This window comes from Acinonyx jubatus, chromosome C1 (assembly GCF_027475565.1).
Source record: "Acinonyx jubatus isolate Ajub_Pintada_27869175 chromosome C1, VMU_Ajub_asm_v1.0, whole genome shotgun sequence".
Taxonomy (NCBI): Eukaryota; Metazoa; Chordata; class Mammalia; order Carnivora; family Felidae; genus Acinonyx; species Acinonyx jubatus.
In genome coordinates, this window is record NC_069381.1 from 142,620,021 (window position 1) to 142,642,307 (window position 22,287).

Here is a 22,287-nt window from a genome sequence, read left to right on the forward strand (position 1 = left end):
ATTTTATAATATATATGCCACTTTTTTATTCATCCATCTATCAATGGGCACTTGTATTGCTTCCATACTTTGGCTATTGTAAATAATGCTGCAATAAACATAGGAGTGCGTATTTCTTTCCAAATCATTATTATTTTTTTCGTATTCTCTGGGTAAATACCCAGTAGTGCAATTACTGGATTATATGGTAATTCTATTTTTAATTTTTTTGAAGAACCTCCTTACTATTTTCTATAGTGGCTCTACCAGTTTGCAACCATGCACTAGAGTTCCTTTATGTCTACATCCTTGCCAACACTTGTTGTTTCTGGTGGTTTTGATTTTAGCTGTTCTGACACGTATGAGGTAGTACTACTCATATAATAAAAATTATACTTTTAATTTGCATTTCCTTGATTATTAGTGATGTTGATAGGGAAACGTTAGTACTTTCACAGTTAAACACCTGTTTTGTCATGTCAGAAATTTAAATTATTTATTAAGACTTGTATGTTCATGCCCAAACCAATCATTCATTTTTCTCTTAAAATACATGAGCTAAAATATCATATATTTGTAATGATTACTGTGAAGTGGCATTTTCACATCTAGAATGGAAAACAATAATAATTTCCATAAAATTATAGATATTTTATTTTTCATTTAGGTTCTATAAATAACTTAAGAACAAAAATTGGAAGGGAAATTCTCTGACTTTTCACTATGAAGCATGGAACCATAATAACTGCTGAATTGCAAATGTTTATCCAGGCTCTGTTTTAAGCCTGCAGGCAAACAAAAAGAATTTGAATTTCTGCCAAAGAAGATGTTAAAAAATAGCTATAGATTGATATTGAAAAAGAAGTAATAGCCTATTATACAAAAAGTAAGCCTCATGACTCAGGGAGAAAACAAGTTTTAGATTGTCAGGTATAAATGGATAAGGCTGCATTTTATACAGTGATCAGTTATAGTTGCATGAGGGATAGAAATTTCACCAAAAGCTTAGATTTAACTAGAGGTCAAGTACTCAAGTATATCAAAATACCAGTTAATTTAATGTGGCTTAATGGTTAAATGCAAATAAAATATAACCTCTCTAGAAAATGTATCTAGACCTACATCTATTAGTGTATATTTTCACAAAAGCATAAGGAAAAACCTAACTGGATAACCAGATCATTGAATTTGATTTATGAGCAAGTGTATCTTTTTTGTGCAAGAATCATTCATACCTTGGTTTGTGAGCATACTTCGTTCCAGAAACATGGTTGTAATCCAAAGCACTTGTATATCAAAGCAAATTTTGGAACCATTGGCTCAGTTGTGATGTGACATTTGTGTCAGGTACTGCTCGTATTGTAAGACATTGCTCACTTATCAAGTTAAAATTAGAAATGTTTGCTTGTCTTTCTTATGGAACACCCGCAGAACAAAGTTACTCGCCATCCAAGATTTTGCTGTATTTTATATGGTGATTATATATAATTTATTTTTATATTCTCTCCTGTCCCACCTTACTAACCAAAGTAAAAAGGTCTTAGTATAATTATATCCCTTGCATTTTTGCTGGCGACCCCTTCTAGTAGATCGGGCAATCTAGTAGATTACTGACCAGTGTGGGAATGCTGTATCATAAAAAAATTGACTTCCTGGAGCACCTGAGTGGCTCAGGCGGTTAAGTGTCTGACTCTTGATCTCGGCTAAGGTCATGATCTCATGATTCATGGGATGGAGCCCCACATTGGCTCTGTGCTGACAGCACGGAGCCTGCTTGGGATCCTCTCTCTCTGCCCCTCCCCAGTTTGTGCTCTCTCTCTCTCCCTCAGAGTAAATACAATTTTAAAAACCAAAAAAAAAGTTGTCTTCTCCAGCACTGACATTTTTGACCTTCCTATTCTTCTTGTTCCTCCACTTCTCCTACTACCTCTCCCAAAGAATGCCTTGAGCATCTAATATCTGGCACAGTGTTGGATACTAGAGATGCCAAGGTGGATAAGAGCTCCCTTAAGAAGCTTATTCTAATCGGGGTGTCTGAGTAGCTCAGTCGGTTGAGCATCCAACTTCGGCTCAAGTCATGATCAAGTTCATGGGTTTGAGCTTTGTGTCAGGTTCTGTGCTGACAGCTCAGAGCCTGGAGTGTGCTTCGATTCTGTGACTCCCTCTCTCTCTGCCCCTCCCCCACTCATGATCTCTCTCTCTCTCTCTCTCTCTCTCTCTCTCTCTCTCTCTCTCTCAAAAATAAATGAAGAACATTAAACATTTTTTTTAATTAAAAAAGAAGCGGATTCTAATCTAATCCATATCTGTAACTTCATTAATGGACAAAAAGGAACTGTGTCTTAAATTCAGGTGCAACTGGTTGTGTCTTTGCATCTGCTCTTTACTCACCGCAGAAATTGTCTTTCTTACGTGGTAGACAGGGACTGTATAGCAAACTACTACTCATTTTTCAAGACTAGGTTTAAACATAGAGGTTGAGTTTATCCTTCATTCCATTGCCATAACACCTTGTAATTCAGCATCTTGAAGAGTACCTGGCAGAAAGGAAATGTTTGATCAGTTAATAAATGTTAAGTATTATTACTGGTTGAAGTTGATTATGTATGTCATTGAGATATTTATAGTACCTGGTGGTTGAGAAACGTGGGTGTATGTGCCTGTGCACGTGCGCTTGTGTGTATATTTCAAAGACAATACATTAAAAGAGAAAAATTAGGAAAGATTTCATACATTGAGTGCCATTTAATTCAAGCCTTGAATATAAGGAATTATGTGAAGAGGTAGACAGATGAAAGAGGATGTTTCAAGCAGTTGAAACAGCCATGGACCAAGTAATATGCGTGGAAAACAGTAATTATTAATGAGAAAGTCATCCATCCAAAAAAATTGGAGCAGAATAGCATAGAGGTTAAAAAGGCGGACTGTGGAATTGGAGGGCTTGACATTGTGTCTCCACTACAACCGTATCCTGTCATGTGACATTGGACAAGCTACTTCCCCTCCCGATACCTCAGTATTGTTATCTGTCATATGAGAAAAAGAATAGTATGGTGAAGAGAATTATAATACTCAGAAAACACTTGGGATCCAGCATATATTGTCTACTATGTGTTGTAGTTATTGTTGAGAGTTTTTAAAGAGTTAAAACTAAAATGGACATTGAGGGCTAGCTTTTGAAGGAACTAGGAAGACATGCTGGTAAGTTTGGGGTTTATTTATTTTTCTTTAAATTGTATTTATTTATTGTGTTTACATATCACATAATTTAAAAGCTACTAGGCCTTGCCTCCTAATACTATCACGTTAAAGGTGAGAATTTCAGCCTATATTTTAAGATGACACAAACATTCAGCCCATAACACCATATAAAGTGGTTATGAATGCCATTTTAAAGCAAAATTCTAGGAATATCTTTTAAAAACAGGAAATAATATAAACATTTAATTGTTTTAATTCATGTGCAACATTTTTTAAAAGCTGATCTGTTTGTTGCTTCAGACAGTATTTTAAAAAGTTTTCTTGCCTATGATTAGAGATAATGTTCTTCAAAATAATTAAATTCCAGCATTATCTGAAAAATATTCTGTTTAAGCAAGAAAATATTACATTTTCCCTTTGAAAAACATCTTTTCTGATGTCAGTCTTATGGAGTATTTTCCAACAATAATTTGGTTCCATTTTATTTAGGTCTTGAAGGTGTTTTAGAAGCTAAAATCGTATTTTAACAAGAGAAAACTATAGAATGGATAGGTTTGGTTCTGATCCTATAATTGTCAGTGCAAAGAAACATGTTTTAATAGGTACCATAAAGAGAAAGAGATGCTGTAAGAACGGAACATTTCCTGTTAGGTTAAGGGAATGATAATCAGTTGAAAGCGTACTGGTCAAATGCTGTAATGCTTCTGTGTGAAGTGATAGTGGAAAGCAGAAGGTAGTCCCTTGTCAACACAGCAGAGAAGTTACTTGTATTTCTACAAGGGAAGTATTTGCTACTATAAAGTTAGGCATATTTGTGCAGAGTAGACCACATTGACAGACACAGACTTGACTCCATTTACATTCTGTGTACTAATAGGCCTTTCTTCTTATTGCAGATAAGTATAGACAACATGGTCTATAACAAATTAATAGAAACTAACAAGGCAAAAATTATTTCATTTGCTTTGAGTTGATTCTGAGAAATGGGTGATCACTAAAGAATTGAAATATATCTAAAGTGACGTTTTAACTAATTAAAACCCCAATAATAATGATGATTGATAATAGCTAATGATTATTACCAGGTAATGTGGGAGACCCATTAAATTGATTATATCATATTCAATTATAATAACCTAATAAATTATATATTTTTATCCCTTATAACTATCCATATTTTATAGCAATTAAAGTTTAGATAATTTCAATAATATGCCTAAGATCTTACTAATACTGTGTGGTTAAAACACAGCAACCTCAAGTTCAAAGCCCATGTTCTTTGGCTATTAATATTACCCCAATCCTCTTAAATATGTTTTTAACAGTATGACCATGAATTATCTGTCATAGTTTCTATGTGTCATTGACCCTTTTCACCTGCACTTGAATTCCTGTTTGCAAATCTACCCATCTTTGTTGTTGGTTAAAAATCTATCTTCCTTTCTTTTGTTCTTCTGGAAAGTAAGAAACCTAAACTATTAAATTCGAAACTACTAAATTTCTTATTGACACTTTATTTTCTAATAAATGTACTTGGGTTTTTCTTCTTGTTTTTGTCTTTTAATCTTCTTAGGATTTTTTGACCTAGCTCAAGCGATAATAGCAAAGTGATGTCTGAGAACACATTGTAAGGCCAAGTGCTTGTAAATAATAGAGGATAATATTGGGTTGAATGCATGCCAGAAACTTCTACTCTTCTCTAAAGTGTCTGAGCAGAATATGTTGAGCTTTAAAGGGATTCCATCTATTTGAAAACTGCAGTTTCTGGAAGCAATTTATATATTCTTAATAGCTTTGCAACCTATATCCCAGAGGAGCCTGATGCCATAACCTTAGTGTTATTGAACAGTGGTGGACAGAGTGTCTTTGTTTTATAAACAAGATAAAAAAAAAACCAAAAAACAAATAACAAAATCCTAACATCATATACTGCCTCAGAAAGTTTAGAGTGTAAACTTGGGTTCAGCTCAGTACAACACAACAGAGAACAGGCAGAGAATGACAAGTATGCCTTATAGTTATTGTATCTTGGAGGATGGGTGAAATTTGGGGAGTACTTAAGGGAGGCAACAGCTACAGACTATTCAGTAATATTCAGAGCAATAATATAGGGCAGTCTAGGAAATTACTTGTGATACAGCACATGCTATACATGCTAAGTTGTAAAAACCACTGCCAATTTGGGGGAAAAAAAACAAAAATGACAAATTTAATGAATAAAAACAATATATCATTTGGCTAACATTTTCAGTTGTGGATGTATGTATATAAATGAAACTTGTAGAGTAGTCAGATGTCCTGTATTTAGGGACTCTTCTAGAAGAAAATGAGCAATATTTATTGTACATGCAACTTATATATACATTACATAATTTCATTTAATCCTCTCAGTTTATCCTATGTAAAATCAAGAGAGTGGGCCTTAATTTACAGATGACGAGACTGAGGAGTAAAGAGATTTAATGGTTGTTTTCAAGTTCGCACATTAATTAGTAATGGATCAGGGATTCAAGTACATTATCAGAGCTGAGAAGAGTCAAGATAGCATGTACAATGTGCTTAGAGAGATGGTTGGCACACATAAGTTCTTATAGCAATTTACTATTATTACCTATTATTATTACATAGCTTAATTAAAGGAGATTTTTCTCCAATTTTCCCTTTTGTATAGTGCACACATAAAAGATAGCCACTATTATAAGAGAATTCTCTCTCTCTCTCTCTCTCTGTCTCTCAGCAGATTCCATATTAAGGTTTAGATAAAGCCTCTGCTGTGCACAAGTTATTGATTATTTGATATTTTCTGTGTCACAACATCCAGACATTCCCCTTGGCCTGGTTATATTGTGTTTAACCATCTCACACACACCTTATGTAGGGGACCATTTCTAACCAGCAGAAACAACAAAGAATCGCTGAGTTAGAGGTATTCTGAAAGTTTAATTAAGGACTTATCAAATAGCAACTCCCTTGCCCATTTTCACTTTAAAAAGCTCTCAGACTTGTTATTTGAATAAGTGTTCAATTCACTTAAAGAGGAACTTAAAGGTAGAATCAGGAAGGGGACAAGTCAAAAGTAAAAAGGTTAGACTGCATTGCCTCAATCATTTTAGATCAACACAGTGCTGGAATAAATTAAAAAGCAATCTATAGCTTTTCCATCTAAGAATTAGTGCAGGAAATAAATCCCCTTTTCACAAAATGTTTTTCATCTAAGGATCAAAAGTCCCAGCTATTTCCAGTAGCAGCATCTGTTGCTTTACCAGTTTCCACAGAGATGAGCTCGTGTTGATTTTCATCACATTTGTTCAAGCTTGGAATCTGGTTAAAATACGCAAACTGTCACAATGCCAGTTAAGAGTTGCAATCATATAGTACCCTGTGAATAATGCCATTCACCTGCATTTATTTTGATTCAAACAGCATTTCCAATTATGAATCTAAGCATGGGTTATTTTTAAATGACTTAAAAAATGACTTAGAGTAAGAAACATAAGATAAAGTATTCTACAAGGAAGAATACTATGATACACACATGTTCTTAGAAAACATATTATCTTTACTTTAAATCTTTTCAGCTGAAATCTGTGTTTGGCTTTTTCAACACCATTTTGGGTTAACGTGTAAAAAGAAGTCTGTCAATTGCGTGTTACCTTAGAACATTGTCTAAACTGCAGATTGACCATTGTAGACATTTTTCCGTTTTCCACCTTCTAATACTTTAATATCATTATTCATATGTTGACTGGATATTAATATGGTAAGTTTAAACCAGATTAAAAAACTGATGTTAGATACAAAAATACTGATTGAAAGAGATACATGCACCTTGATGTTTATAGCAGCACTATCAACAATAGCCAAATTATGGAAAGAGCCCAAATGTTCATCAATTGAGGAATGGATAAAGAAGATGTGCTAAAAATATACAATGGGATATTACTCAGCCATCAAAAAGAATGAAATCGTTCCATTTGCAATGATGTGGATGGAACCCGAGTATATTGTGCTAAGCGAAATAAGTCAGTCGGAGAAAGACACCATATGATTTCACGCATATCTGAAACTTAAGAAACGAAACCAATAAACATGAGAAAAAGAGACAGGCAAATCCAAAAACAGACTCTTCACTGTAGAGAAAAAACCGAGAGTTACTGGAGGGGACATGGGTGGGGATAGGTTAAATGGGTGATAGACATTAAGGAGGGCATATGCGTTGAGCACTGGGTGTTGTATGTAAGTGATGAATCACAAAATTCTACTGAATCCAATATTACACTCTATGTTAACTAACTAGAATTTAAATAAAAAACTAAAAAAAAAAATTAAAAAACTGTAATGCTGTTGAATTGGAAATGTATGCATCTGTGTACCTATATCTAATGAAACTGTAAAAGAAGGAGCAGAGGAACAAACATGAGTCAAATGCAAATATCCTTGGTATAATTACCAAAGTATTGTCATGGTTTTAGTCACCTTGCTGCAGGCCTTTTTAATAATCCACCCCAAGCTTCTACACTCAGTCCCCTAAGCTATTGGAGATACACGGATGGAAACTAAGAAACTCTAATATTTGGAAATAGGAGCAGTGTATCTTTTTCTAGATTTTAGAACATTTTGAATGTTTAATGGATCATTTTTCCAAAAAGAGAATTGCTATCTGATATCTAGCTATTTGTAAATTTAATTTCCCATACTGCTGATGTGGGGCAAACCAGTGATATGTCAAAACTCCCCACTCACGTTAATGCATTAACACTAATTTTCAGGAAGAACAGGAAATGGAAATGATTATTACTATAGAGCAGTAAACCCAGCAGTCATTATTAAGCTTTGCCTTAAATAGCAAGCGCTGTTCTGTGCACGTGTCCAAAGCTCTCAATAGCTTTATGAGATGATGCTTCTTCTCTGCTTTGTAGAAGGGGGAACTGAATCTCAGAGAGTTTCAGGTATTTTTCAATGCTACTTAGTGGCATGAGGTAAATGATATCCAAGTAACATTGAATTGACAGCCAAATTCATAATGCATATCCAACAACGAGTTCAGTCTGAAAAGAAATTAGTTTAATTTCACATAGTAGAAATAAATCTCCCCACCCTACTTTTCTGTCAAAATCCTCCACTGGCATTTGAGTAGCAATGCTTATAGGTATCTTTATGTGAACAGATGCTTGAAATACCTGTTTACATTGTAGATATCACTGTACCTTCAGCACCTTATTAGTATTCAATATCCTGTTTCCCCAAAGTGAAAATTCCATAATATTTTATTTCTTCCATGCTTCCCCACCATTTAATTTTTTTTTTTTTTTTACTTTTTTTCATTGACTGCTGATAACTACCCAGGAAACAGCTCAGGATAAGTAAGCATTGCAGATCAGCAATGTGGTATATTATAAAGATAAATAATGGGACAGAATGTTGATTTTTTGTTTCATTTCCTTTCCTTTCCCAATGTAAAAAATGTCACTAAAATGGAATGAACTAAGATGGTGATAGTAACTGGATTTTGTTTCAGTGTTTACTCTTTTGTTGTTACAAGTAACTGAACAAAGTTTATGTCTGAATTTATATGTCTGAACTCTTAATATATACATCCATTTGTAATGACCAGAGGACAAACCTACAAACCTATGTTACACTGAGTTATATTTACTATATGCCCTTACTTCAGATAATTCTACCCACCATCAATTTTCAGTGGCATAATTTTTAAAAGTTAAAATGGGGCTGTGAAGGAAGTACTGTCACTTAACAGTAAATATATATTTATGATTTTTTTCTTTTATTTTCTTTTGAGAGAGAGAGAGCACATGAGCAGGGAAAAGGGGCAGAGGGTGAGAGAGAATCTTAAGCTCCACACTCAGCATGGATCCTGACATGGGGCTCAATCCCATGACCCTGGGATCATGATCTGAGCCAAAATCAAGAGTCAGATGCTCAACTGACTGAGCCACCAAGAGCCCTCTGATTTTTTTTCTTAAATTTATATTAATATCCTGGGCTGGAAAAATACATAAATTATGAGAGTGACTGCTTTGGGAGAGAAACTTAAAGGTGCTTTTTTAAAACAAATACAGGGTACTTATTTATTTTATTTTTCATATCTTAATGGATAGGAACATGGATAGTTGTTGTGTATTATAATTTTTCGTGATCTTTAAACTATTCAAAATAAAGTCAAGTAAATATATCAGGAAATACATTTTTTAATCTTTTCTGAATGATCATCTGTAAGTTTTTTTCATGAAATACAGGCTAGAAATTGAAGATACAGAATGCTACTGTGTGTATGTCTATAGTACTTACAAATTACTCTTTAAACTAATTTTGTTATCTCCATGTATAAATGTTTCTGAGGGCTATTCCTGATAAAATGTTGATTATGAAGACTGGTATTTGGCCAGTATGATGTTCACCATGACAGTTAATTTGATAGATTGTTTAGAATCGGTTTCCTAACTAAAATATTAGTGACACGATGGCAGAGTAAAAAGAACAATATCAACCCCACCCCACCCCCAGAAATTAGAATAATACTGTGCTTTCTCTATAGCTTCCTAGATCTGTGCCCAAGGAAGGTCAAGATCTATTTCTCTGAGTGCTGTATTTCTTATCTTTAAAATGGACATAAGAATATCTTCTTTTTTAAAAAATGTTTATTTTGGGGAGAGAGAGAGAGAGAGCATGGCCTGAGCAGGAGAGGAGCAGAGGTTGGGGGCGGGGGGACAGAGGATCTAGAGCAGGCTTTGTGCTGACAGCAGTGAGCCTGATGCAGGGCTTGAACTCATGAACCATGAGATCATGACCTGAGCCGAAGTCAGATGCTTAACCACTGAGCCACCCCAGTGCCCCAAGAATATTTCTTATTAGGATGATCTTAAAGATTAGAAATAATAAACGGAGTGCACCTAACACAGTGCCTGAGATATGATAGGTATTTATTTTCTGCATTTGTTTCTTTAAGAAGGATCTGGAAAAGGATGGTATATAAGTGTAACAGCTGCTTCTTTGGTGATGCATAGCTGACAATAGTTATAAGGCAAGATTTTGTAAAGATTCCAGGAAGAAATTATCTTCAATATGGCTTTTCAATTATGTACTTATCCTTTTTCTCAGTTCATCAAGGGAAAAGACAGAATATCCCTTTATCCAAATTATTCCAGGCTTAACCCCAATAGAAATTATTTATAAAGTGACAGAAAGAGAAGAGAAATGTAAGCAGAAAGGCTGTCATTATTTGTTTAAATTATTCTTAATTATTACAGAAATGCATTTTTTAAATTTTACACTTTACTAGCCTCAAATAGAAGTCTGATAGTACAGGTGAAAGAAGGTAGTGGATTTTGCAAGTTACAAAAAGTTCTGTCTTCTGACTGAAATGAGACTGAAGTTTGATAACATGTTTTAAATGTATTCATGTACTTCTCAGTCTTCACACTTCTAATGAATATCTGAGGTTGACTGATTTAATAGTAACCCGCTCTAAATATCTGATTTACGAAGACAACACAGTTGAGTCAATAAGAGTGGCATGATGTAAATGATATCCAAGTTAACATAATATGTAAGTAGCAACATTTTATACCTGATATCCTGCATCTGGTTTTAGAGATTCCTATAGCAGGAATAAAATTTGAAACATCACATTGACACAGGTTACTGATGTTAACATGTAGATTTCTAAGACTTGAGCAAAAGTTTATGCTGGCCTGAAAGGTCCAGAAGAGTAGGACCACCATGATGACTTTTTATTACCCAAGATAAAAATATTTTCAACTTTTATTAACTTGGCAAATACTTGGGATAGTTCTCTTTGCTCTCATTTATTAAGGCATTATATGACACCTTTTACATTTTTGTACATGTTACTTTATTTACCGTGCTCACAACAGTACTGTGATGCAGGGATTTCATCCTTTACAGAAAAGGGAAATGATACTCAATGAAGTATCTTAAGAAGTTTACACAGTGGTAAAGTTTGGATGCAAAGTTGGGTTTGTTTCATATATCACATGGCTTCTTGAGCTATAGAAATGATTTTGTGGTTTCTCCCCTTCTATCAATACGTATGTTCACATATTGATGCCATTATTACTTTTGGTTCATGGATAAAAAGCAATGAATTGTGCCTTGATATGTTGCCCCTCAAACATGTACAGTAAAAGTGCCCTGTGGTTTTCACTGGAAGAAAGTGTATGTATCAAAGCTATTAACGTATTGAAACTTCTCACGTGTTCCATTAGTCGGTTTATTTAGATAAGAGTTTAAACGTAAATAGGAAAGCAAAATGAATCCCTTCAGTCAAACTGGCGTTGCATGTCCGCGCACTGTGCAGAACTTATCACAGGTTTTCTTTGTGCCCCATAGGGATGACTTGTCAAGCTCGAACATCTTACACTGAAGATGAAGTTCTTTGGGGCCATCGTTTTTTTCCCGTGATTTCCTTAGAAGAAGGGTTCTTTAAAGTTGATTACTCCCAGTTTCACGCAACATTTGAAGTCCCCACGCCACCTTATAGCGTGAAAGAACAGGAGGAAATGCTGCTTATGTCGTCCCCTTTGATAGCACCAGCCATTACTAACAGCAAAGAAAGACACAATTCTGTGGAATGCTTAGATGGACTCGACGACATGACTACAAAGCTTCCGTCTAAGCTGCAGAAAATTACTGGAAGAGAAGACTTTCCCAAAAAACTCTTGAGGATGAGTTCTACAACTTCAGAAAAAGCCTACAGCTTGGGAGATTTGCCCATGAAACTTCAACGAATAAGTTCAGTTCCTGGCAACTCAGAAGAAAAACTGGTATCTAAAACCACCAAGATGTTGTCTGATCCCATGAGCCAGTCAGTGGCTGATTTGCCACCAAAGCTTCAAAAAATGGCGGGAGGAGCAGCCAGGATGGAAGGGAATCTCCCAGCCAAATTAAGAAAAATGAACTCTGATCGATTCACATAACAAAACACCCCCGTAGGCATTATTTATTGTTTGATTTAGTAATAGTCCAATATTTGGCTGATGAGGTAATCCTCGAAGGAATCTGAAAGGTACATTTTTCCCCAGTCATATATGCATATTTGAGAACCCTTTCTTCCCAAGTATTGCCACTGTGCAGAAAGCAAAAGTTGTGTAAAGGGAGGACACCGTAAGAAAGTTCTTATTAACGGGCATGTATTATCACATCAAGCATGCAATAATGTGCAAATTTTGCATTTAGTTTTATGGCATGATTTATATATGGTATATTTATATTGTATATTCTGGAAAAATATATATATATATTTAAAGAGGTGGTACTCTTCACGACATTTCTAACATATGTATTAAACCAAACATGAGTGGATAGCTTTCAGGGCGATAAAACTATATATATGTGTGCGTATATATATATATATATATATATATATATATATATATATATATATACACGTGTGTGTGTGTATATATATATATCTATATACACACACACACACACACACACATACATACGTACATATATATCTGATAAAATTGTGATGTTTTGTTCAAAGTTGTAGTTCTTGTGCATGTTTACTTTATTAGGCTAGGAAGGCTTCTGGCATTAATTATTAATACCAAATATTTTAGCCTTAAATTATTTGTCATTTTAAAATCTGATTTAATGTTTTCTGCTGTTTAAGGTCCTGGGAGGTTATCAATTGTACTTTATATGAGGGAGTCACACAAGTCTATGCTATTTATGGCCCTGCATAAATATAACCATTATATTTAACTTATAAATTTTAGAGCATACCATCAATATGCTAAAAATTTCTTAGGATTTTTAAAAGTTGCTAGTACCAGGGGAAAATTGGTTAATTTGAGAATTGGTCCTTTTCTGGACTACTTCAAGTCTGGAAATCTGTTTTGTATATGATCTAATACAAATATGAGCTCTGAACAAATGCTGAATCATTGTAATCATCAGTAGCCAACTTATACTGAATATATCAGAATCTGCTTGAAATTACATAATTAATGGTCCCTGTTTCAAACTGAGGCAATTGGTAACATTTTCACTCCTTTTCTGGAAGTTCTGTCATTTTAAAAACCAATAATTTATTCTTGAAGAGATACGACAATACAATGAAACAGATGATAAATATCTATGCTTAAAATATGTATGTCTAAATGAGTCTCTTTTTTAATGCTGTTATCTTGTTTGTGGCATTTATTGTATCAGGACAGACCTTTTTTCCTCACCTGGGGAACCTATCCCACCCCATGCCTGTCACTGGGTTCAGGGAGAATGTTATGTATATACCTGAGAGAATTTTTAATTAGATGAATTGAAGATATTTTACCCATGTGGGCTTTTTTGTTTATTTGTTTGTTTGGTAAACAATGATTTTATTGGTGTCTTGGATGCCTGGCCTACCAAAGTAATTTTAACAGTACTATTTTTCTAACCCCAAGGTCTGATATTTATTACTCATTAGTGGAAATAAAAACTATTGCTCAGAAGAACACCTACAAAATAAAGATTTGGAATGCAGAGATTTTTATGAAAATTTATAAGTGCTCCTTATCAAAATGTCATAGATTTTCCTATAGTTTTTTTTTTTTGGTGGGGGGTTGGGGGCATTGCAGTGTAAGTCTGTCCAGAATTTAGCTATTTCTCCTTATTAATATCTAAATCCTTAATGCCTGGTTTGGGCTCCCATTATTTCCCGTTTTTTTTTAGCAATCCTGTGATGATTTTCTCACTGGAAAATTATTACATCAACAATTTTATCGTTAACTACAATAATACCTTCTGGCTACCTCTGTATCAACCAAATTCTGTAGGTGCAAACAAATCCCAGGGAACTATTACTGGCAAAATGATCAACTTTGAGCATTCATCCACTGTGCATAGAGCTAGTTGTTCTACCCCTTGATCCCATTCTCTAGGTATAGGAAATGAACTAGCAGAGAGAGAAGGGGGTCTAGGGGGCATGAGATATTCATTATCAGTGGAAGAAACTCCATAGATCATTTAGTCCAAACACTTAAAACTAAATAGAGCCATAATTTAATTTGGAGAGTCATACTAATTTGTCTTTGGTACCAAGGAAAACATGGACCAAAAAATGAACTCTCTGAATGTATTTCACACATTCATTCAAGAAAATTTTTGCATATCTTTTATGTCCTAGGCCATTTTAACTCCTGGACATTTGGCTCTAAGGGGAGGTTGCTGCCCATTTGAACACTGACTATTGGTAGGAAAGTGGGGGGAGGGCGGCTGCGGAGACAGAGGGAGCACAGATAAGATGATTTCAGATACTCAAACTAACAGTTTAAGGTAAGGAAAACAGAATAACAAGATGGAAAATGGGTGTAATAAGAATTGATTATCTTAGAAGAGGTGAGCGGCTTAGGGAGGGAGTGATATATCAACAGAAATCCAATTGATGAGAAAAAAAACCACGGTTGCCAGAATTAATTTTTCTTAGTGATGCTATTTCTTTATCTTTTCCACATACGTATGGGAAAGGTATGATTTCTGCATGTAATTGCAGTTTAGCCCGTATTGCTAAGTTGACCCGAGGTCCCAGTTTACCAGGGAGAGTTCCAGTTTCTACCTGTTGTATCTGTGTAATTAATAATAGCACTCCCTTTCACTCTTCGAGTGTCCTGATTTGGATGATACATTATATGGTGACTCTCCATTTTTGTTGAAACTAACTAAATTACGAAGTCTGATATATTTGGATAAAAATAAAAAATTGCTTTTTCTTCTCCTTTTGCTGATTTTTTTTTATGCTGATCATTCCAAAAAAGATCATCTCTGTTTCATCTATTTCATCCTGGAGGACTTCTTATCCAAGCGATTTCATGTAACATTTGTTCAATCTGTATATGACATGTTTTCTCAGCAGTGAAAAGTTCTGCATTTTATTGACTGAATAAAAAATAAATCTCTGGTATTTCCATTTCAGGAAGTTATAAGAGCTCAAATCAAAGAGAATAAAAGTCAACTGAAGCCAGGATAATTGTCAGCCCACCAATGTAGTGACTATTGGAAAACAAAATGTAATGTATTCATTGAACTGAATAACTCTACTTAACAACTGGAAATTAGTCCCTTTTGTGGGATTTTCATGGTATAGCTCCTGTCATGGTAAAATATTTCATTCTATTTATCAAAATGATGTGAATAAAAGAAATATGATTATTTTGATAATGCTTATCCTCATTTGAAATATTCATCCTTCTCAGCAATATGTGAATACAGTTTTGTAAATATATACAAATTAAAAATAAGGATATTTTATCATTAGTTATTTTTGAAAAATTCTTATGTGCTTTTAATTTAAAAGCTTATGGCTTTAAATACTAAGAAATGTATTTAGTTGTCTCAGTACTAAAAAGCCCATTTGTCTACACAGGATGGGGCAAAAATGGATTATTTCTGTTGGAGGAAGAGTGAGATTATGGGGAAGGTGGCCTATCCTCTATCCGATTTATGAAAAATTCCTACAATTCCATAGTATGCAGAGAGTTCAGCTTGACTGCACAGCACATCTGTGGGCTCTACTTCAGAATTTGTGCTTAAATTACATTGTACATCATCTTCAAGTTAGAATCCAACTAATTGCATTTTCTGGCATGCAATTAATAATTATTTAAATGTGCAAGGTCATTTAGGTTACAAAAATACAAATTCATGTATTCAATGCTGCAAGTTCAGTTTTATAAAAACTATATTAAACTTTCAAAACATGATTGGGTTTAATTTTTACAGTGTGTTCATCATTTTTTCCACTTTCCAACAGTGAATTACTCATATTCCTTGACTTGGGTTGTTTATCATAAGCCTCTTACCTCTTAAAAGACAATGATTCAATCCATCACAACTCATTCCTTGAGGGTTACTTTTATTTTTGCTCTTCATTTGTGAGATGCTTCAGTAATATGGAACTTGCACAAAATAATGCAGACTGTTTCAGACGTGCATTTCTTGTAGGGAATCTTCATGACCCTCCTGTCCTTCGCTGAGCCAGTGCTTCCAAAGCCGTAGTAAGTAAAGCAATCAAATACATCGTTTTCCTAATCTTGTTTAAATATCAAATCCCTCTTTTTAAAAAGTGTTGAGCTACTTTTCCTGAAAATGTTTCTTTAAAAAAACATGCTCCTAATTTTGAATCAGACAAGTTCTGTGATATGTAATGTGTCCAATTCCCTGGCACCTCATAGAATTAAGTTAAAAAACCACGTTCCCGAAGTTTCTGGCGTAGTGAAGTTCAAAGAATATACTCCTCATCATTCAGTAAGTAGAATTTTTTTTCTCTAAATTCTGCCTTTTTTCCCTGAAAAGTTGCCTTGAAATCATGGCTGTTTCAGAATATTTGGGCTGTGTCTGATCAATGGATGCTGCAAAGGACAAATACGGGAAGGCCAATTAGCTCCCAATTGCTGACTAAGCACCTCTAGCCCCTGCTTGTCTTTTCCCAGCTCCCCGTGTCCATCACTTGCACAGTGACTTGCACACATTATGTGAGTCTTTACAATAATTCTACATGGTAAAGATTATCTTCATTTTATACTTGAAGAAACGGATTATCAGAAAGGCTCTTTAGCCAGTTTTTAGTTAAATGAAATCTACAAACAAGAGTAGTCCTGCTCTCTGGGTGATACTGTTGTTATTTACATGCAAATCTCTAACCATTCTTCTAATGCTTCTTCCTGATTTTCCATTGGGGAGTATTAATCAATTTGCTTTTTATACTCTAGTAGACAAAGATCTAGTTCTATTTCAACTCCTGTTATCCACCACATCCACCCTCTGCTAAATTTCCAATATTGTAATACCATATTTTTAATTAGATTAATTAGTGTTTTCGTTAGTGCTATCACAGTTGAGCCCATGTGTTTGGATAATTTTTCTCACCCTTCATACCATATTCCCCCATAGGTTTAATAATTGTCTTGTTTTTTTCTTTGTCCGTGTGTGTGTGTGTGTGTGTGTGTGTGTGTATACACATATATATATATAATTCAGCCACAGAGTCTTTTCCAGTTACAAATACTTTCCCATTAATTGCTGAAACACATTGCTATTTGAACAATTTTACCTTCTTAAGGAAATCTCTCCTGAAGCATTCTGATCTGCTCAATTAGGTAAATTTCTTTAAGTCTCCTGTACAGCTTTTGTTTTGGATCTCCTTTATCAGCATCCAGCAGGATTCTGTTTGCCACATTCCCTGTTTCATGGAACACATGCTTTCATCTTTCTTGGTTGACTCTTTTGTTTTTTTTAATATAACACATTTTCTAGGAGTTTCTGAGAAAGAAAATGTGGCAGTAAACTTTTTGATATCTTGATATCTTATAATAAATTAATATTTTCCTCATAATTAATAGTGATAGTTTGGCCTAATGTAGAGATTACTTTCCTTCTGAATTTCAGTGATGTTTGCTTTTTTTTTCCTAGTTCACAATGTTGCTATTAAGATGTCTGATGCCATTCTGACTTTCAATCCCTTGCTTGAGACAAAGAATTAAAGGTTTTAGAATATTCTCGTCTTCCACAGTATTCTAAAATTCCAAGATTATCTGCCTAAGCATGAGCCCATTTTAGTCCATTTTGCAGTGCCCTTTCGATCTGGAAATTCATATTTTACGGAAATTTTCTTAACTTCTATCTTTATTTATTCCTCTCCATTTTCCTCTGTCTTTCTAGCATTTTCCTTATTGGGATGCTAGAATTCTTGGGATGATTTTTTGATAGTCTCATATTCCCTCCTTTGTTATCTCTTTGCATTTTTTCTCTACTCTCTTGTACATTTTCTTATCATCTATGACTTTCATTTCTGTCCATTTATTTGATTGCACTTATCTTCCAAGATTTTAAATTATTATATAATAATTTTAATTTTCAAGATTTTAAAAATTTTTTGGTTCTCTACATTTTTTTAGTTTTTTTTCTTTGTATCCTGGATAAAGGATCTTAGGTCTTTCAAATTATTAATGATAGTGTATTTTAAATGTTTATTCTTTCTCCATTCCTGTTGTAGTATTTTCTAATATATGTGTTTTTTGGTCTGTTTTCTAGTGGGCCAATTACAAAGATGACTGAGGCTCCGTGCAAATATATAGAGTAAGTCTAACTGAGGCTCTGTGCAAATGTATGGAGTAAGTCCAACCATGGTCTTCACTGTTCAGTGATACGGTTTAATATTTACCTGAAGTCAAGGGGTCCCTGGGTGGTTCCATCCATTGTCCAACTGTTGATTTCTGCTTGGGTCATGATCTCACAGTTCGTGGATCGAGCCTTGCCTGGAGTTCTACACTGACAGCCTGGAACCTGCTGGGGAGTTTCTCTCCCCCTTCTCTCTGCCCCTCCCCTGCTTACACGCCTGGCTCTCTCTCTCTCTCTCTCAAGAATAAATGAACATTTTTAAAAAGTTGATTTTAATGGAGGAAAGTGTGCCTTTTCCTGACATCTTTGCACTGCTATGCTTTTAAAATCCCTCTGAAATCCTTCTTTTTTATTTATTTATATTTATTTTTTAGAAAGAGAGAGAACACCAGCAGAGGAGAAGAGCAGAGGGAGAGAGACAGAGAGAGTGAAAGAGAAAATCTTAAGCAGCCTCCGTGCTCAGCACAGACCCTGGTGCAGGGCTCGATGCCATGACCCCCTGGGATCATGACCTGAGCTAGAATCAAGAGTCGAGGCTCAACCGACTGAGCCACATAGGCGCTCCTAAAACCCTTCTGTTTCCGTGTTTCAGGAAGCATCAGAGATTAATGCTTATATTTGATCTGCCCCTTTGAGAAAAAACCCTAGTTAACTGTATTAGTTTTTTGTCACTGTTATAATAAATTACCACAAATTTAGCAACATAAATAATACAAATTTATTACTTTACAGACTGTAGCCAGAAGTCAGACATGGGTCTCACTGGGCTAAGATTAGTATGTCCCTAGGGCGGTGTTTGCTTTTAATAAGTCTAGAAGAGAATTCATTTCCTTCATCTGTTCAGTTTCCAGAGGCCACCCACAATCTTGGGGGGTTCCCCCTCCTTCCATCATTACAATCAGAAAAACTGAATCTCTTTGTGCCTTTCTTTTATAGACACATCTTGTTCTGACTTATCTGCCTTGCTCTTCTAATTTTAAATACCATTGTGATTATATTGGGCCCACCTACATAATGCAAAATAAGCTTCTCATCTCGTGGCCCTTAATTTAATCTTATGTGTCCATCCCTTTTGCCAAATAAGTTAACGTTCATGCGTTACAGAGATTAGGATGTAGACTTGAGGGGCCATTATTCTGACCAGTTCACAAACCTTTCTTATTTATCCCCTTTTATATACAGAGAATATAATTTGAACAAAAGTATTTTCCTCCTGAAATCAAATATATTTTCATGTAGATTTAAAAATAAGGGCAGGCATTTATTTTCATTAATGATATCCTTCCATGCGAGGAAACATATTTAAGCAGACATTATTTAATTATTCCCTTAGGAATCTATTTTTGTCATAGTCTGTAAGCAAATGTCTGACCAGGTTTTATTTTACAACTCTTCATAGAGGAGAAAATAAAACAAACATAACAAAATAAAACAAAGCAAAACAATGCTTAATGAAACTGATTGAAAGTAACATCCATAACTTCAGTGTCCTGAATCTAAACTTGTATGTCAGGTCTACTTTTTCTTGGCTGGCCAACCCCACCCTTTGGTCTTCAAACAATGTCAAGGGTGGATTTAAGTTTCAGTAGATCAACCTAAAAGCTGGTGTTGGTATTTGTTGACAGATAAATACTATTGTGCCATGTAGACCCTTAAAATGTATGTAAGCTTGTAACCTAGAAAATAATGTTAGAGATAAATCTCATTGTCTTTTAACCAAATCATCAATGAACTACAGGCAGAGACTTGGGGAGCCCATGGGAGTTGGCACTTTGATCAAGGTTTAAGTTTCAGTGGCTAACTGAATGAGAAGGGCAGAATGGAAAATGTCACTTAGATGCAGGTTTAGTTTTGTAAATGAAAGCCAGTAGTGTGCCCTCTACCCAGTATTCCATTGTGAAGTCTAATGAGATTTATGGCTTCCTTTCTCATTGAGTTCATTAATAGATGATTGTTTTTTTTTATTACCCCTCCATCTCCTCACTGTCTTCACTGCCAAAGTGACATCTCAATTTTATAAAACAAGCTATATTGAAGGGAAATTGTGCACAGAATGAGACAATTAATTAGATTATGGACTCATATGTTGGTAACCCTGTATAAGTGTGATTTCACTGGCTGTCAATTTCCCTATGCATAAAATTTGTATTATGATATTATGTTACATTTTATATTCATATTTCACATTATTCACATCTTTACTTTTATTAAAATATCTAGATTTGGATATGTGAATGAACTCTGTCATCCAACCATAGTTTTTTAACTACTATACAATTCATGTTTAACACCAGACATTTTCCATTCTGCATGACTTACAGAGTTGATATTCAGCTATAAAGAAGACATTAAGTGTCAAATATTTGGTAAATTGAGATCTGTACCATGATAGGAATATACAAAAAGTAAAGATTAATTATAAACCCTAGGCTTGTTACTATCTGGATAAAGTAATTATGGATGACCAAGTTGGAGGGAAAAAATTGCTTCAGGAAATATGCATTGTATTTGGTCTTGAAGAGGGCAGTTTCCCCATACATGAGAATCAAAATGTTGGTTACAGTTGAAATGGAGCACAAATTGCGAATGACCAGTAAGTTCTAAACCAGTAAGTTATTTTTTAGTCACTGGTTATTTGATTTATTTGGTTTCTTTCCCCAAAATTCTACTAAAACCTTCCAAGCTGTCCAACAGGTTTTTTATATGGGGGGAGCTCTTACTTTAGAATTATAGACTCCTAATTAAAATATAGTGTCCTAAATGTTTTGAAACATAACTGCACAGAATACTGGGGGATTCAAGAAGGAAGGTGACCAATTCATATCTGTGTGGGGTTGGTCAAGGTTAAAAAACGTGAGAAGATCTTCCAAAGTATTTTGCTGTAAGGGATACTAAGAACTGTGTTTGTAGAAATTTGAAAAGATAACATAGATAATTAAAAGGAAGAGAAGTAAAAGAATCAATGTGTACAGATTCATGGGGTTTGAAAGCCATATTTTGTTTTGCAAATATAAGTACTTCAGAAAGGCTAGAATATGGGATGTGGGAAGTGAACTAATATGGAAGATGATTATAAAGGTAAGTAATGGCCCATTCCAAAAGAATATTATAATCCACAGAATATAGTTTTTTTTTTTTATGTTGAAGACAACCTGTAAAGTTTCTAAAAGGATATGGGATCAGATATTTATTTTAGAAAGTTTGCTCTTCCAACATATAATTGGGAAAAAATGAACCCCACAATTTCCGTTTCATTGGAACCAACATATTTTTCACTAAACTCTATTTATAGCTTATAGCCCTCAGAAAAAAAGAATGTATCAGGCTTACAAAATGTTATAGGAAAATATACATAAAATGAATACACAAGAGAGATGAGAAAAAAAACAAAAAATATATTCAAACTTCAAAAATTAATATAGATGCTGTAACTGAATATATTTCACTCCTCTCAGGTAAGGGGGAAAAAAAGGAAATCATGTTATGTGGTTTTCATTATCTGAAAGGAGAAAACGAACAATTCCCCAATGAAATGATAATTTCAGATCTTTTCAGATCTCATTAGACTTTCACACAATGTCTCTTTCCTTAGCCATTGTCATCAAGCATTCCAAATCACCTTAACCAGTCCCCAAAGGAAAGTATTATTTGGAGGTTTATTTCCTTTCTTTCCTTCTTTTCTTACATTTAAGAGCATTAAGTTGATTTAAATAAAGATGGAAAAATGCAAATTTTAAAGAAGAAAAGATTGAAAAACAGAACAATTTTGATATTGGACCGCTTACTAATCAGGAGGTGATTTGTATCAGGTACATGTTTCAGGGAAATAACTCCTGTTCCTCTCTAGTACAAGATGGAATAAAAAAAAATGCAATACCCAGTCTGGGCACATAAATTGGAGTTATCTGACATAATATCATAGGTTTTCCATTATTTAAAGTTTAATAATTAATGATTCACTGG

At 34.4% G+C, this 22,287-nt stretch overlaps 1 protein-coding gene across 3 annotated transcripts in view; it reads left to right on the forward strand.

The window, feature by feature from the left end:
- The window catches only part of KCNJ3 (potassium inwardly rectifying channel subfamily J member 3), a 151,328-nt gene extending 136,670 nt beyond the window's left edge, over nt 1–14,658 (forward strand). The window contains exon 4 of one of the 3 annotated variants that reach the window (XR_003418866.2): nt 11,551–11,681. Coding sequence is in view for 2 of the 3 variants with exons in the window: in XM_027055736.2 (XP_026911537.1) it covers nt 11,551–12,137 (587 nt within the window). In the remaining variant the exon portion in view is untranslated. Of the gene's footprint in view, nt 1–11,550 lie in introns of all 3 variants that reach the window. The other 2 variants (XM_027055737.2, XM_027055736.2) reach the window with 2 other exon arrangements.
- Nucleotides 14,659–22,287: the final 7,629 nt, after the last annotated feature.